The sequence below is a fragment of the Patella vulgata genome, chromosome 5 (genome assembly GCF_932274485.2).
Source record: "Patella vulgata chromosome 5, xgPatVulg1.2, whole genome shotgun sequence".
Taxonomy (NCBI): domain Eukaryota; kingdom Metazoa; phylum Mollusca; class Gastropoda; family Patellidae; genus Patella; species Patella vulgata.
Genome location: NC_065883.2, coordinates 51,587,225 through 51,605,711, shown reverse-complemented (window position 1 = coordinate 51,605,711; position 18,487 = coordinate 51,587,225). Strand labels below are relative to the sequence as shown.

The following is an 18,487-nucleotide window of genomic DNA, read 5'->3' as shown; positions in this document are numbered from 1 at the left end:
AATGGACAGGGTATGACAGAAGCCCGTTTAGGCCATTTACCCAATTAGCTACATGGGAGTATTACTAGTAAATAGATGTAAATAATATTGGTTTATCTTAGGTTTTGGTAGAAAAGAAACAGGACACTCAAATGAACGCCTTAAAAGATCTATTGTATTTTTTGTTAAGTGAAAGGTAAAAGAAAACCAACCCTCGATCCTATTTGAGAAAAGCTTATAACAGCAAACAAATGATTTTGTGTAAAATATGATTACCCATTTTTTTACATATATATCCATTTCTTTTGTTACAATTGTAATCATTCCATCTGGATGTAAAAATTAGCATGGCTCCACAATCTTCTTCACCACCATAATTATTAGGTTCGCCTAAAAATAACATGATACCACTCTCATTTTGAATTGTTACAATTACCAAAATATACCATTTAGAGTTACTGTCGTTGGTACTCAGTGGCAAGAGCTATGCCAGCGGAGCTAACAGGTAGGGTATACATTGGTATTCACGTAAACGAACACTAGGCTGTTGTAATTCGATGAAAGTAGGCGGGAAATACTCATGTCCGGGTAAAACTTTCACCAAGCATTGAATACGTGACCATAGGAAAGACATTTTAAACTTAATTATATTTTATGCCGTAATCAATATTTGACATAGCTTTTGTGGCAAAACATCATACATTGTTTAGAAACCCGAATGGGTATTCAAAAACAAAAAATAAATTGATTTCAATGACCAAAGGTGTTTACCAGCATCCCAGTTGAGATAAGCTAACGGTGAGTCATCTTCCCAGTTCCATCCACCTTTTTGGCTACGATCACTTAAACCAATCCACATAGATATAATACTAGTAGTGCCTTTCATCCGACCTGTAAATATATATTAACAAATTTCAATTATGTTTTTCCTTTTTATTCTTGAAAATTGAAATTATACACAAAGTACCAGACTATAAAGACAGTGTTGCTGATTTTGAAAGTGGTGTTGTCAGATATGTATAATACTGTATAGTATTATTGTATATATTACTAGTAGGCTTATACGAGGGCTGGCTGAAAAGTTCAAAGCCTGTCTGTGAAAGACCTGTACAAAGTCAATGGTTTCCATTTATTTTTCTACAGCCACCCTAAAAAAGTCGCCCGCAGCTGACATGACGTCATCATTACTAGGAAAATAATGACCGGCTAGTTCCTTTTTCATTTTTGGAAGCTGGTGGAAGTCTGATGGGGCCAAATCGGGTGGGTAAGGTCAAAGAGTTCGAAGCCACAATCATGGATAGCTGACATGGCAATCACCGATCTATGAATAGGAGCATTGTCTTTGTGGAGCAGGACGCATTTAGTGAGCATTCCCCGTGGCTTAGCTTTGATAGCTTAACACATCTGTTCCAGTAGATCAGCACATCTACTTTAATTGATAGTCTGGCCTTTTTCAAGGTAGTCAATCGGCGAAATACCCTTGGAATCCTAAAAAACGGAAATCATCACCTCTCCAGCAGAAGGAACCGACTTGAATTTTTTGTAGGCTGCTGACTCTGGATGATTCCACTGTTTAGGCTGAATTTTGAATTCTAGTTGAAAGTAATGAATCCAGGTCTCATCCATGGTTACAAATCTGCGCAAAAAATTATCAGGATCTGCATCAAAACGGCGCAGATTGTCACAGGACGTCAGGAATCTGACACGTTTCTGATTCGCAGTCAAGAGCTTTGGCACCCATCTCATAGAAACTCTTGTCATTCCTCGTTGGCGATAAAGTGCTCAAGCCTCTCATGAGAGATGCCCACAACACTGGTAATATGTCGATTAGTCAGTCGTCGATCAGCCATCACTATGTCGTGCACCCAGGTAATGTTTTCTAGAATGGGTGCTGTTGGTGGCCTTCCAGGATGCTGGCCAACATCAAGGCTCTCTCTGCTACGCTCAAATTTCACAACCCACTTCTTTACTGTAGAGATGGAAGGGGCATCATCCGCTAAAGTGGAGACAATATCGGCATGTATCTGTGTTGAGGTTAGTCCTTCCAGTTGTCAATTTCAGGTGATTTCAATGGGTATGTTCAGAAGATGGTCTGTACTTGTTGGTGGCAAAAGTTTGATTACAATACTGTATACTACGTATTACTTACTACGAATGCTGAATAGATGCAATAGACATATCAGGTGCCCTATCTTAATATAGCCCACCATGCATAGATTATTTACCAAATATACAATATAGATTACATACCAGCTGTTATGTAATATGGTATAATTTGTGTATATGGATTACTTGCCAGTTGTATAAATTATATGATGTTATAGTGTAAGCAGTATAGACCAGTGATATGCAAGGTAACTCAATATAGGTTGTGTAGAATATAGATTACTTACCAGTTATATAATATTGTTCTTGTATAGATGTAATACTAGCTAATGTACCACCTTCATGTCTACATGAATCCGCAGCATCGGCCCAAGATAAAAGTTCTTTACGGAACTGATAGCAATAAGGAGAATGTGGATTATCCTCCCAAAACAATCCACATTTAGGGTTGAATATAGCTAAAATAACCAAATGTAAAATCTTTTTCCAAAACATCATCAAACAAGAGGAAAATACATTTTCACAGTTCTACTCAAATAAAAATCATTTTATTTCTTAATAACCTATGAACCCCTTTTTCATGTTGTTGCAATTGGTGTACTAATCAATGGAAAAATGCCACATTTCTATAACACCCCTTGCACAAAACTGACAAGAAGCTACATTCACACAGTTGTTATATATAGAATATAAAATTTAATTTTGGTGTGCATATGTATTAAAAGCTAATACAGCATTCTATAAGGCGTTAACTGGCGATGACTAAGGCATGCATGGCCGATGATCGCTAGTTGGAAGCGAGCTTGGTGATTACTAGATTTGGATACAAATTAGTACTAAGTGTAAGGCACGTTCCTGGATACAAATTAGTACTAAGTGTACAAATTTTCTAATATGTGCTGCATGTCACGACGAAATCGTTGCGCTTCTGACAGTTGTTAAAATCCCTTGCGGTCTCTTGTTGCGTTGCATAAATGCGACCCTATAGGCCCTTTATTATTGTACGGTTTCCTCCCACTGCTAAAGGCCCCTGAATGATTAATAACTTACAAGCCATAGTTGGAGCTGGTGTTGAGATTTTAGATTGCCCTGAAAAGAAACGTAACTTTCATATGAAGAACAGCTATATGCGATAAATTTTATTTTTAAAACCGCAGTAAATGAGTTGCTTCAAAACCTAGTTTCAATGATATGAAGTTATATTACATAGTTGTTCTAGGTTGAGTAAATAAAGAATGAAAACTTACTTGCTGGTTTTTGGCATATAAAGTTTAATTTTTTGGAACAGTCAAAATCTAACCATCGTCCAGTAAATCGTGCGCCTTGTAAGTAAACACAATTTTCTGAATTATTCACATTATTTGGCTGCCCTGTTCCCCAAAAGGTGTAGTTTAGCTGCAAAACAAATGTTTTCATTTTTATAAAACAGTTCAAGAGGATTACAAATCAGAATGGGTGTAGGTATGAATTCCAAATCCGAGGCAATATGCCTTTCGCCATAGAAGGACAAGCTTACATTTTATTTTTTTACAGCAACTCTTGAAAGCTGTAATCTAAATGTATGTATTTGTTTTTATTTTCATTGTACAGCAGGGGTGCGAAATTAATAGTGATATACCCCACCAGCAGTAATTCCAAAAAGCGAATCCGTTGGTATTGATAATTGAACGCTTCGGCTATAACCAACTTTCCGTAATATACTAATGCAATATTAGTGGCGGTACCATTCAAGATAATTAAGTTTGTTAACTATGTATGTGAATTCTGAACTGTCGCAAGTTAAGATAAATACACTTTTTGTTGGCTTAAACAATGGAATTATTTGATTACCACTTCGTATTGTTGTTACGAAAATGATCTTGTTAGAAATTACAATGTGTGGTATATCTTACCTGGGTATTATCATCTAGCCATGTAAAGTTTCCTTCTGATATTCTATCATTCAGCCCAATCCAATAATTACCCCTTTGTTTTTCTACTTGATCTGTAAATAAACTAGACTATTAAAATCATATTACCACAATGATTGAAAAGTCTGAACAAGCAGTCCTCTAGGCGCTAACTTACTGGAATTTGGGTGACTAAGTGGTTTGATTATAAAACTTGTTATCTATGCAGGCGATTGACTTGATTTGATCCCAGGCTTGTATACGGGTCAATACTTCATTCGACATTTGGGTACAACAATATGACCACAAAGACAATAATAATATAGTACACATTTTTGATGCATGATAATAACACTCCCACTATCAAATCAAAGTTTTAAAAGAAATGTCTTGTGAATAAAACTAAAAGAGGCCTACCTAACATAAATGATTGTGTTGAGCTATCCATTATACGAGCTAAATCACCACCAGAATCGCTGCAAGATTTCCGCGAATCTAACCATGAAGAATCTGTATCATTGAACTGATAACAATAACTCGAGTACAGAATCCAACCGCCTTCACAAGAAAGTGGTTCTGAAATATGTAAAACAGGAATTTAGTTTACCATATACCATATTATAGGGGAACATACAAATATTCTTTACAACTTGGAAAGATTCACAAGAAGAACTACTGAAAGATACAAAGCTATTATTTCATTATATTACACTATATAGGGGAATCATGAACTAAATGCATATTGAGTAGGGGTACCTGTCAAGGTAGCGAGCCAAAATGGGGTTTCTCTGAGAAAATGTTATTAAACTGATAATCGTATAATATTGATAATTATTGAGGGCCATATAATATAAGAGTATGTTACTTCAATGTAAAACATTTTCCCATTTCTAAACCAAACATGGTACTAGTATGTGTATCTATGAAGTAACAATACGCGAGGTTTTATAGTCTATATTCATTAGTCAACATTAGAACCTATAGAACTTATAATTGCAATTATAGAGTTGATATAACACGTATTTTTGTTTAATGGTCTAATCCCAATTAACCAATGCATTCAAGAATTACCTGGTGGCAATGTAGCTTTTTTGACAGGTTGATTAACAGGTATTTGGCAAACAAATGGTTTCACCTGTGTGCAGTCACTGGTAATCTGCCATTTACCATTTACATCACCTAGTTAAAGTATATAAATAAAATTAGAATTAGGATTAACGCAATGTATCATTTAACTATGCCTACAGATGATATTTAATAACTTTCTTTGTCTTCGATAAAAAAAAACAACGTTCAAAATGTGATTGACAAAAGACTGGATTTTCTTTTAGGGAAACTGCTGAATATATGACAATGAGATAATATAACAATATACACAGCACATTACGGTGGGAATTTGTTATAAAAATATTGCCTTATTGAAATGGAATCCGTGGTGGATCGCTTGCCTGGGGGTCGCTGGTTCGCTACCGGTGTTGGCCGAGAAATTCATCGGATTTTCCGGCGTGATCTCCACTTGTCAGTGGTACAAAACGGAGGGCCTGACAAGGACTGCTCTCTAGTTGTTCGGATGGGACCAAACACCGAGGTCCTGTGTACACATTGGCGTGAACGTAAAAGATCCCATGGCAGTTGAAATTCGATATAAGAGTAGGCCTTGGCGCCGATGTACCGGCAAACTTTCCCTCATAACACACTGTACGGCGTATGCCTGTCTTCATTAGCCCAGTCGGAGCAGAACAGTAGGACGTTAAATTCCATTTCATTTCATTTCATTTCTTATTGAAATGTTATCAACAACATAATTAATTCATGTAAACTGGACCCTAATTTCACCAACCACGTTTGACAATAAATATCGGTGTGGATAAGGGTAACTAATTAATGTAGTTACCTCGATTAACCAGACAAATCGATTTTGTTCTTCGAGTTGTGGCTAAATGTGCGCGACTGGGCGTGGCGGAGGAAGAGCTGTGCCAGGTTACTATCCCTTGGATCCAGGTCTTTTTTGAATAAATTCATTACATAATCAAGCCCAAATCGACCCATGACGTAGATGGAAAATTTAGCAAAATAAATAAAAAAATTACCCGTATCAATAAAGGTACAAGCGTTAGTTGATGCATTTGCTTTTATAGGTTTTGCAAGCCAATTACTGAATTTTCCTAAAGGTTTACCATCACCCCATGTAAACACTCCATTTTTGTTGATATCTATAATAATAAACAATGGATCATCCAGTGTAGCAAAGGATTGTTAGACTAGGTAGTAATAAATAAAATAAAACCAAGTACGAACAATCCAAACCATAAGACAGAATTCGAAGTCCTAAAAAACGTTCTAGGCAAAATAGTGAATTCAAGCAAAATAGTGTAATCAGCAAATGGACTGCTCCTCGTGTACAAAATACACGACAAACAGTGGTAACAGGTGTCCGAAAGAGTAAGCTTACCCTGCCGCCATAGCTGCATCCAAACTATTAGGCGAAATGTCGGTAAAATAGCGTGATTGGCCAATGAACTATCGGTATGCAAAATGCACGCGATGAACTGTGTTAACGATGTAGTAGACATTATCAGGGAGATAGTAATAGTATACGTGTCAATTAAATATATCTAGAATAATAGCCGAGAGAGACACGTTATATTTACCAATCAAATCAATATGACGGCCATAAAACTTTTTGAAGGTTTTAATAAGTTTAGTGCGCAAGTATCCTTGTAGTTAAAGCTTAGATGACAAATGCCTCGATCTACTTAAAAAATCAGAATAAAAGGAACAAGCTCTCGCGTAACGAATTAGCTGAGACACAAACACTCCATAAGCTGGTGATATTGGAATGTTACTACTAATAAATGGAAAGTAAGTAATGTTGTGATCCTTAGGTGGAAGACGTTTCACATGTATGTCCGTTAAACATTTCTTTGGCATTTTCAATGCCGAATAATAATATTCTAGAGTGGCTATATCTTTTCAATTATCTCAAGAATTACATTTTAAAATAAAATACTATTAAAGCCTATCCTGAAACCAATTCCCTAAAAGGCTTTCATATTGGACATGATTTAGAATACAATATAAATAACATGAAGACGTATTTATACCTATTACACCTAACCATATACCAGCTGATCCTCGTGGAAAATCATCTAGAACATTGGCCACTATAAACAGCTGATCAGATACCCTACAATTGAAATTAAGTAAAGAATAAATTGTTTCTATTACAACAAAATATTTCAAATTACAGAAGTTTATTGTTGAAATGTTATTTATAATTTTTAGCCCTTTTGAAATGTAACGAGTTATCACAGCGTTATCAACCAAAATACCCAAAAACAAACCCCTCCAACTTCAGAGAACATCACCTACATCATGTTCCTGTAAGATATGGAATAGTGCGAATTGTATTTAAACAAAGTTTCTCGAAAATTGTCATAAACATGTTTAGATTATAATAACACGAGGTGCTTCATTTACAAATTTTAATCAGCAAATATCATATTTACTTACGATTCTATCTTGAGTAAATTACCACCTTGAGCTTTACAATATATATTAGCTGCATTCCATGATGAAGTAATAAGACTATTCAACTGATAACAATTCTTCTGATGTATCAACCAACCATCTTCACAAACACCTAGTTAAATAACCACAAATAATAATACAATGATTAGTCAAAAAACACCTAGTAATACATAGATAGAACTCAATGACCATTGAATACCGCTCAGGTTATTTAATGGTTCAAGAGAGTGTATCCCTGCGCAAGTATTCCACGAGCGATAGGCCTAGCGAGTGGAATGCGGCAGGGATACACTCGAGTGAACCATTGAAAGCCGTTCCATAGTAAACATACCCATAATGTTGAACAGGTGGAACTATTATAAGTAATTGGCGGTTAGAGGGGTGTGTTGGTAAATGAATCACTACAGTTTGAGCAAAATCAAAGAGATCCAAATCCTTTGGTTGGAGACTACTTATATGCAGATAGAGTTAGATAAATTACCTTGCGGTTTCTCACAAACAAATCCCTTTTCATCGGCACAGTTATTGGTTGACCAGGACAGTCTTCGTTTTATCTTTGGATCAACCACTTCTAATTGAACACATGTCTGGTTTGCGTTCCTATAGATATAAAACCTCATATTTTGGTCAATTTAGATATTTTTGTTGGATAAACAAACAATGTGAAAATTAGCTTTAAAACTTTTGCAAAACCTTTTATAAGTATAATTGCCTGATTATTTTCATTCTCTGGCAAGGATATTGTTTCCACAATCTATAGATTTTACAACCATACTTTCATCATGTTGTTTGTACAATATCATGAGAAAACAACTGTATTTATGCAAACAGAACTGAAGATGCCAAGAGAATGCTTTGTGTCTTATAATCCATACCTTTTTGAAACAGTTCAGTTTGAATGTTTTGTGACTTAAAGTACATTCTGGACTAATCTATAAAATACTTTCTTTCTTTTGTATTAGATCTTTGATTAAAATGCTACGACTTGTATAACTTACGGTATGAGAGCTTGACTTTTTGTGTCATCTTTCCAGTACACATGGTCATTTTCTAGAGCTGTCCCCTTCGTCCACATCCATTTAACTGGCTTTCTCTAATAAACAAATAATACCCGCATTTTAATCAAGAAATTGTTAGTGTAGCATAATAAATATATATAGTTTAGGTGTATTGCTGCGGATGCCTGTCCCGATTCTAAGGGATGGTTTAATATCTTTTAAAGAGAGAAAGAAATGCTTTTAATTCTACAATTCGCTGTACACACGGAGGTGACAGGAACCCGAGTACTCTGAGAAAACCAACAAGGTTAGGTGCAAAACTAGGGTCTTATAAGTCTAGGTATGGTACGTTTTAAGAGCTGCAAAAGGTACGTTTTCCAGCCATCTTGCCAGTAAAACTATTTTAACAGATTCTAGTTGAAACAATTTCTTCTGAAAGCTGAATTAAGCGGATTGAACCGTTTCTTGTATAGTACAAGAATGTATTGAAACCTTAAAAAATCTGAAGGACCAGTCAACTTTGCTCCCTGTATTTTATGAACAGAATTTTAGCCTGAGATTAAGAAATATGGTTATCCCCCATAATATTGGTATCCATGAGCTACACCCAAAATTATTAGACCCTCAGAAAAAACATCAGAAAAATAAAATAATGGAAATTGTAACTAAATTAGAATGTGGTATGCATCGACAGGGTTAAACAAAACCAACTGATCAAGCCAAACTAAACAGGCAAATTATAAATTAGCTGACAATCGCAAACAAATAAAGACTGGATTTCCATTTCATTGGCTCTGTCGATATATTATGCTAATTATGTAAATTAGAAGAATCTACTTTGCCTTAGGGAAAACACAAAGGTGGGTGGTTTAAATGTTCAGTCTTACGACTTGCTATATAAATAACTTAATAGTTTCAGTTTACCTGTGAAGTTGTAGATAGTCCAAACCATGTATTACCACCACTGTTTTTAGCCAGACCCCAGAGAAAGGATTGTGTATTGTCATCAGGTGCACTGGCTAATTCTCCATCATTAAGGTTACATTGGTTACTAGAATAAAGATTTCATTTCATAAAAGGAATCATTGCTAACAACGAAAAATATAAGACAGAATCTCAATATTACGACCATTTAAAGAAGATACTTACTTTGCATCTGTGAAAGTGCGTTTACCATTAAACATTTTATAACATTTATTATTGAGTCCAGTCCAACCATCATCTATTTCACAACTTAACGGAACATCTGTAATAATTAATGAATGAAATGAAAGTGGTTTTACATCTTACTTTCCTGTACCGATCGGGTAAATGCAGCGGCGGTACGGTCTAGTCTTATTTCAATTTCCAGTGGTATACAAGATCTCTCGTGTTTGTGCCATCCGAACAACTAGATAATTTCCTTGACATGCCCTCCGTCCTTCACCACTGACAAACAAAACTGTAAAATCCTGAGACACTTCCTTTTCCAACACCGGCATGGCACCCGAGATCCCCAGGCTAATGAGCTAGAGTCATATTCAACGAGCCTCCGTGGCTCCAAATAATTCATAAACTAAACTAACAGCATCTTACATTTCTCTTTGAGTTGCTTACGGTGTGTTTTACAGTATATTCAAGAAGACTTTCTACCACTTAAGTGTCTTTATCAAACATAGTAAATTACCTTTGGAGGAAAATAAGATTTTTGTCCCTAAAATAGTTGTAGCCATGAGAGTTTTCTTGCTGATTTGTGTTTTATTATGGTTTCGGAAAAAACAGAGTCGATACTAAAATTCTTTAAGTATTTATGTTATAAATTTTAGAACTCCCGTTTTAATATCAATATCAAATCCATTTACTATTGGAAAAAAACATGTATATTTTAATCCCTTTTTTTTCACTAATCAACACGTACCAAGATATTTTATTTTTTTCACAATTGTTTCTTAAAGGGGCCGAAGCCAACAGCATGTTATTTGCATAAAAACTCGGTTATATATCGACACCAATAGTATCTATAGCCGGGAACAATTTAAAGAAGACGGATTATCATCCCACAAAACAAATCGGTAAATAAATTTTCAAAGCTAAAGCGATCTGGTCATGTTTAAGTGACATAACAATGGGGATGAAAAACAGTAAAAAGTGTGAAACTGTATTGTTATTAAAATTACTAACCTCTTATATTAGTTACTTGCTGATTTTAGTTTCTCCGTTACAAACACTGAGTTACAACAGAATTACTGATTTTCTGTTTTTGCGGATGTTTTTCAAAATATGGCTTTGCCCAGAGGTCTTGTTACCTTTTGGAATTGGATGGAATTATTTCGTTGGTTAACATAGTATGATAGACAGACGGTTCTCCCCAGTTACAAATCGCAAGTCGTTGCTACCATATATATATAATCTCTCTGCACGGGGACTTGAGACGGTATGTCGGTTCATTAGGTGACGCTTAGGGGATGTTATGATGGAAAATCCCACCGAAGATTTGAACTGTGCCCCGTATAACCAGTCTTCGGAAGAAAAATGAAAAAACAATTGGGTCTGTAGTAAGTGCATTACCTTTGGATCTTTCACAAATGAAATGTCTCCAGTAGGTACATTTAACAATATCAAAAGACAGGTCCAAAATCCACCCACATGCCGTTAAATTATTCATTGTTGGTGTAACTGTTGGCCATTGGCTGTAATAAAAAATGTAGCAAATTTCTACTTTGCCATTCAATAAACTATTGTGGGAATGATGCTAAAATGGTGGTTATTTCCGATTTTGAAATAACAAGGAGACGTTGATTGTGATGATTCAGACTCGTCAACCCACTAATTGATTTCACCAAATCTCTTCCAGTCATTCGTCTGGATGTAAGATAAATAAAACATAGATACAGTTTAATGTCCTTTTTTTTCTAGCTCAGTCAATGTCTTCGAAATTAAAAAGTATAAAACGAAATTATCTGCACTTCGTCAACAAGACGAACCATGTAAATTAGTAGAAACAATGTGAGGCATAATTAATCACTGAATAATTCTATTTTAACTTACATTACAACAGAGTTTGGTGTTGAACCATCCTCCCATACCAGACCACGACCATCTTGTAGATCACTTATTCCTATCCACCATTCCTTAATATCAGGATATAACTTGTGTATTCGTCCAAGTGTCGTGATCAGCCATTCCTTTTTGTAAATTAAATAGATGATACTAATCGAAAAGATATTGTCCAAAAACCCATCAACTCATTCAAAATTTCTCATGGCTAGTATCCTTCCATTATTCAACATTTAATTAAGAAAACAAAATCCAAATACCAAAGCCATATATTCTTCCGGCTTGGACAATTTGGTTCACGCCAAAAATAGATGGCGATTGGCTTATTACATATAGGCAGCAGCACAGATCGGTTTGAATTTTCAACTCGCCCTATATTTATGTAAATATTGAACGGATGAACCATTTTAGGACTGCTATCCCAATTAGAGATTCAACTTTCACAATATTGTAGTTTACAAAAGATTCTATAGCGTTAGGGGGGTTGGATGGCCGAATTGTTAGCACGTGCGCGCTGTATCATACGGTCTGTCATTGAGTCAACTGGCGGGGTTTAGATTCCCCGGTTGTACGTGACAAGGAGTAGGGTCGCCTGTCCAACCTCGTGGGTTTTCTCCGGGTCCTCCGGTTTCCTCCCACTGCGCAAAGCAAATTATTGAAATAAAAAAAATGAACCATGTGTTAGTCCCGAAATGACCGAGTTTGTGTCGAGTGGACGTTAAACCCATCTCTCTCTCTCTCTCTCTCTCTTTCTCTCTCTCTCTCTCTCTCTCTCTCACACACACACACACACACACTCTCTCCCTCTCGCTCTCTCTCTCTCGCGTTAATATCGCACCGAGAGTCTTTAAGTAATCGAATTTGTTATAGATTTAGACAAATAGTCGTTGCAAGCTGTCTGATTTGCTGACAGATTCGTTTGACAATATTATTGTCGATGTAATGTACTCTTATAAAATTATATGTATATTTACAGTTATAAGTATAGTAAAAATACAATGCAGGATTTGTCAAATCACATGGTTTGTTAACTTACATTTAAAACGCTGTCGATGCATATGAATACAAGGCTTATGTAAAATTACATCAAATTTAATGTAGTAATACAACCAAATGTTAGTTTACATTATATGAGCTGTACATAAACAGAAATGCCGTTTGAAGTATTATTCCCCCCTTTGACTACTTATATCGAATTTTGTGAAAAATATTGCCTGTTTTGTCAGTCACTTTAGTCCATTTTAGAGAAATAGGTTATTCAAAATCTGAATGCATCGAACTGGCTAATAAAGACATGCATATGCTATAAATTGAGTTGTATGGGGCATTTTGCTTTGACGGTGTCATGCCACCTACTCTTCCATTGTAAGGAGCAGAACAGTAGCACATTAAACCCCATCTCATTTAATTTCTTTATTGTCTGCGATATCACCTCGGTGGAAGCGGCCGTAAAATACAACTAACTCACACAATTTCTTTACATTATCGAATGTTGTTTTACGTGCTCGGCTAAAAGTTCCGCAAAACTTTCTGTGTTCGCCAGGATAGAACCTAGGACTAATTAGCCAAGCGGGGACAAACACATTCCTTTTAGTAATGTTACCATGGCAAATTACATAATATATAATTCTACAATAGTTATGAGGTATTATTACATGAACTCTGTCAAAATATACAATATTCTTTTGTATTAAATGTTATTGTACAAATTTATGTAAATTAACATCATGATAATTTTACATGTACTCCATTTACAGATATGTAATTTTACTTGGGATGTATAACAGCTGGAGGTAAAGATACATTACAGACTGTGAAATAACATGCAATGTTAAAATACAGTTATAACGATGGCATTATTTCTGCCAGTTAAAAAAGGGTAAAAATACATAATAATGTTAAAATACAGTTATAACGATGGCATTATTTCTGCCAGTTAAAAAAGGGTAAAAATACATAATAATGCATAATAATTTAACAGTGATATACTTTACAAATTTCTTTGGAGATAAAATCCACAAAATAGATCCGATTTCGGCAGATAGAGGCGACAGTCTAGGCAGTTGTTTGGAAACCCCGTTGTCGTTTTCTTTCGATGTTTATTCCGTATTTTGTATTACCAGAACCAAACATTGGACAAGTTTGACTATTGTTTCGTATTCTTACTTGTGTAGTGCAAAAAGCAAATGTCCTTTCAGACAGCGCTCACTGATCTATTTAAAACCACACTAAAATCTTGTGTAAAACACAACTGACGACACCAATTGGAACATAATGTTAGATCTTAAGTAGTACCATAAAATGAAAGGAAATAAAAATATAATTTTAATTAGATTGTACCTTCTCTTCAACTGTTTCTATGATTACTAAGTGTCCTTGTAATGAATGACATCTTTCTTTAGCCAGTGACCAGGTATATGCCACACCATCGTGAGTAACAAGATAACAAGAGTTACTCCCCTCTCTGTTTAACCAACCATAAGGACATCTTTGAGATATTACTATTTAGATAGAAAAAAGGTGTAAAGTTGTAATATTGGTATAGTTCTAAATGCATACTTATCTATTGATACTACTCAATTTATCTCATACCTTGTACTATGAAAGGTAAAGAGGTAAGGTAGGCGAGACCGACATTTCCCACCACAGAACATTCCTGTACTCCAAAACCATTCAGATATCACGAATAAAGTATTCTTTATATAAAGAAACAAATCATGGTTTTTATTGAACATTTAATATAGACATGGACCTTATAACAAGGTCCATGATATAGATAATACTAATCATATAGTTAACTTTGGATCCATGAGAAGCCTGTAGAAATTTACACGATCTCGTTATTAAGCAAGAGTTTGATGTCAATTGTCTGTTTTTCTTCTAGAATGGACGATAATTGTTTCGGTACCCAATACCTAGATGTGATATCGAAACAGAACCACTGAAAAATTTAAATTTCGACCAGCACTATGATCTGGAAATACTACGTTTCAATTAAACCCACCCGTAAAATACAAATACCAAGCGGGTTGGAGCGTAACGTATAATACTGATAACTAAAGCACATGAATAAGATATATAAGATAAAGATGTAGAAACATGTTCTATAGATAACATATTATTGTAACATCAAGTACAAGTCTCCGTAAATCACTTGACTTATATGTTTTAATTAAATTGAGCTATCAATATTTTGTAATGAATTGTGTTTGGTGAAATACGTGAAAAGTCCAAATTGAACGACAGTCGTTTATACGTGCTTAGTCCAGTCGAGGTTTTTTGAGATCGTGTAAGCGAAATGAAATGAAATGGGGTTTAGTCTTACTGTTCGGCTCTGACTGGGCTACTGAAATGAAATGAAATGGGGTTTAATGTCCTACTGTTCTGCTCCGACTGGGCAATTGAGGGAAATTTTTCCCGGAGAGAGGCACTACGGCCTAGTTTTATTTCGAATGTTACGTGCACGCTCGCCAATGTGTACACAGGACCTCGGTACGTTGTCCGTCCAGCACCACTGAATAGGGGAGACCACGTCGGAGAATCCCGATTAACTTTCTCGGTCAACCATTGATCGAACACGAAACCTCCAATTTAGTGAGTCAACATCTTACTCACTGAGACACCGTGGTTCCCAACCAAGTAGGCGTCCACAAGATTCATAAAATAAATAACAATCATAATATGATATGAACTTTATATCAACCTCAATGAAACTACTTTCCGGCAAGATAACGATCGGCAAACAAATTATAGGCTACAACCAACGCCCTTCAGATCCACTCACAAAAATATTTAAAGCTCGGTATATTATATAATATATAATTATATCATCATTCTTCCACTCCACTGTGGTCTTATACTACCCTGACAAAACAGACAGAATTGACCAGCAGGTCTCTATAGATTCTGTTCCATTTCTGATCCTATCATCTGCAATAACTTGCTCCCAACAATGCCCTTAAATGCCAGGAAATCGACTCAAATACGATCTATGATCTACCGGGTTGTTCAGTGTTATAGACGGTACTTTTTTACATTTATTGTGAGGTGGGATTGTGGATGACTCCCTAGTTGTGGAGCCCCTCCCCATTCACAGCTTCTAGATCCGCTACTGGTTTAGTCCATTCTATATTCGTGTTTTTAATTTCGAATATTATAGAAAATATTGAGTTAGAGGTTTAGTTCTCTTACTTATCTATATCGATTTTAAGAAGTTTATCTTAAAATCACAAAAGCCAGAAAACATAAATGGATTTTATTTTATAAAGAAAAACAATCATAATGGTTATAACATTGGTCGGTATTGCTAAACATGACTTTAACAATATTTACATATTTAGCCTGTTATATATTAGATACTTTTCATTTATCTCCTTCTGTCTCTTTATGATGTAATAAAATTCTGACATATAATGTTGATATGATTTAAGCATTGAATAATTTGCGATGCGCCCACAATAATGTGTCGGGCCGGTCAGTCATCATTATGATGGCCACAATTGACTTTAATGTTAATTCTCGTCTTTTTGACCGTCTCTGGCTTTTCCCAAAATTTGACGCTTACTACAACTAATGTTTCTGAGATTGACGAATGGGAACCTTGAGATATACAAACTGGAAGCAGCATACTAGTAAACATGCAACAATCCGATCTACACTTCTTCTAGGTCATAACGTGGACATCCAAATGGTGACGATATAGTTCTGGGTAACAAATACTACTAAATTTAGAAGATAAGTAACATCACGACACCGGACACAATTAATTCCGACATCTGGTCATCAACGAATATAGTGCAAAGTTAGTGGAAGGATAACAGAGTTGAGTGGTTGCTTACGTTCACAAAATGCGACGATGACCTGTTCAACGTTCTCAATTTTTTGACCGATAACTAATTTGGCTTTCTAGATGAAATTAGAGTCTGGGTACTTTTCGGCAATTATTATTGGGAGATTGATTATATTACGTTTAATCACAGTTTAGTAGTAATATATATTTATCGACAATTATTGCTGTCGAGTTCTTCCCATATCCTTCCATCTTAAAACTGTCTTATTTTCCATCTTGAAAATTGTCTATTATTACATGCTTGATTTGTCTATTACCCCATCTTTGAATTGTTCTTGCTCCATCTGGGCAGCGTCTATTATTCCATCTGAGAACCGTCTATATTATACATTTGACACCCGGTCGCTTTTATCAAACACTGTCAAAGAAGGTGAAGAGACAACCATTTATGATTGTTTTTCATTAATTTATCAGCTTGCCTTGTATAATAATATAATTTCTTATGAAGGGATTTGTATGTCTTTCAACATAATTTGTCTATTTTGAGTAGCCACTTGTAAAATTATCGCGTGTTTAAATCGTCAATTAAAATTTTTGGTTATATAGTTTTAGAGATAAGTGTGTTGAAAGGATACGAACTTGACACCCACCGGATAACCTATTAAGTGTATGCTTCCACTTAATTAGTTTATTGTTATAAAGCTTATATAAGATAAAATAGTATCCACATACACAGCTATAACAAATATCAAAACATGTGTAAAATATTGTGTAATAAATGAATAAATAAATAAATAAATAAGTAATGAAAGCATTATGTGTATAAACTGATAGTGCATGTAAATCATCCCTGGTCGAATGAATTCGAGGAAGACAAGACTGAAGCGCCGCAGTCTATAGATACGTCTCAAAACTCGTAACTGTAGTATATTGATGACGAAACACAATTTCATTGCATTCCCTTTTATATTTCCTAAATTCAAAGAATGGTATAAATCTGAATTTAACACATACTTTGGTTTGAGACTAACATGTAATTACTATTTATGTGGTGGATGCGATGGATGAGGATTTGCCCGGACAGTTGCGTTTCCGCCTCTGCTTCCTCGACTTCCGACTATCAAAGTATATTTTACGTATACACTACCAAATTTGTACATGGGACCTGGGTTTTATCATCATATGCGAAAAAAAGGCATGCTAGAGACTCTTGGGTTTTTTTTAAATATGAGATATGGAAGGCAGACAGACAGAATATTACTTTTAATGCGTTAAGAATAGAATACACTCGTTCATTCCTAAATTCACCCCCTATCCATCCGATAACTACCCTTCATTTTAGTACACGTAAATAGTATTCGGCTTTTTAATTACGCTCTTGTAACTCTTCGCCCAGGGATGGGATGAAAAGGATCCCGTGGGTATAATAGGCTTGAGGAATCTCTATGAAGTTAAGGTTCTCACGTTTTAGTAAGATTGCACTTTGATGAAATTATCTGTTTGATGGTTTGAAGTTTCTGTGTGTTTGGTACTCAGGATATAATCTGGAAAGCACCATTTATAGTCAGTTTTTTCAAAAAAATCATCGCGCCTTCTGGGAGAGACACTACCTCTCCCCACCTCAAATAATCTTTAAGGTTTTGTAATGTTTCAATCGTTATCATGATTATTTCTACTGAATTGCAACAACATTACTCTGAGTTGGTTAATCCCAATTATTACTTTTAAATCACAATATTGTTCTGCCATAGCACCTAAATTGACATATTGCGATTAAATTATGATTATTTAGAGAATAAATAATCTGACCTTAGTTTTAGACAATTCTATACAGTGACTTACCACACGAGGGCAATAAAACAACCAATATTATTGCTGCTAAATATCCACTCATGGTCAGAGCACACCCAACTGTAACACGGTTTTAAACACTTATAATAATAACTGATAATAACTTATAGAAATTTTCTGAACGGAAGAGCATTAATATGACGATGAAGTGCTTGTATTAAATGTATTAATTATTTCATATTGTATCAAGTCAAAACCACACAGTCTTCATACTAATGATCGCATGAACAATATTTTATATTTATGGATAAGATTGCAAAGTCCAGAAATTATAGTTAAGATAAATGATTGCTTTATCTATAATTTTA

At 35.1% G+C, this 18,487-nt stretch overlaps 1 protein-coding gene across 1 annotated transcript in view; it reads right to left on the bottom strand.

Annotated features, from left to right (window-relative positions):
- LOC126821148 (macrophage mannose receptor 1) overlaps window positions 1-18,244 on the bottom strand; it is a 38,191-nt gene extending 19,947 nt beyond the window's left edge. Inside the window, exons 1-19 of the mRNA XM_050549491.2 lie at window positions 18,171-18,244; window positions 13,880-14,040; window positions 11,531-11,667; window positions 11,051-11,172; window positions 9,653-9,749; window positions 9,428-9,554; window positions 8,504-8,598; window positions 7,987-8,105; window positions 7,488-7,617; window positions 7,079-7,161; window positions 6,065-6,187; window positions 5,046-5,153; window positions 4,392-4,550; window positions 3,978-4,069; window positions 3,333-3,480; window positions 3,136-3,174; window positions 2,373-2,543; window positions 751-870; window positions 256-369 (exon numbers count right to left, since the gene is read on the bottom strand). Of these exons, the coding sequence (XP_050405448.2) occupies window positions 256-369; window positions 751-870; window positions 2,373-2,543; window positions 3,136-3,174; window positions 3,333-3,480; window positions 3,978-4,069; window positions 4,392-4,550; window positions 5,046-5,153; window positions 6,065-6,187; window positions 7,079-7,161; window positions 7,488-7,617; window positions 7,987-8,105; window positions 8,504-8,598; window positions 9,428-9,554; window positions 9,653-9,749; window positions 11,051-11,172; window positions 11,531-11,667; window positions 13,880-14,040; window positions 18,171-18,222 (2,197 nt within the window). The 5' untranslated portion in view covers window positions 18,223-18,244. The remainder of the gene's footprint in view (window positions 1-255; window positions 370-750; window positions 871-2,372; window positions 2,544-3,135; window positions 3,175-3,332; window positions 3,481-3,977; window positions 4,070-4,391; window positions 4,551-5,045; window positions 5,154-6,064; window positions 6,188-7,078; window positions 7,162-7,487; window positions 7,618-7,986; window positions 8,106-8,503; window positions 8,599-9,427; window positions 9,555-9,652; window positions 9,750-11,050; window positions 11,173-11,530; window positions 11,668-13,879; window positions 14,041-18,170) is intronic.
- Between the last annotated feature and the right edge of the window lie 243 nt (window positions 18,245-18,487).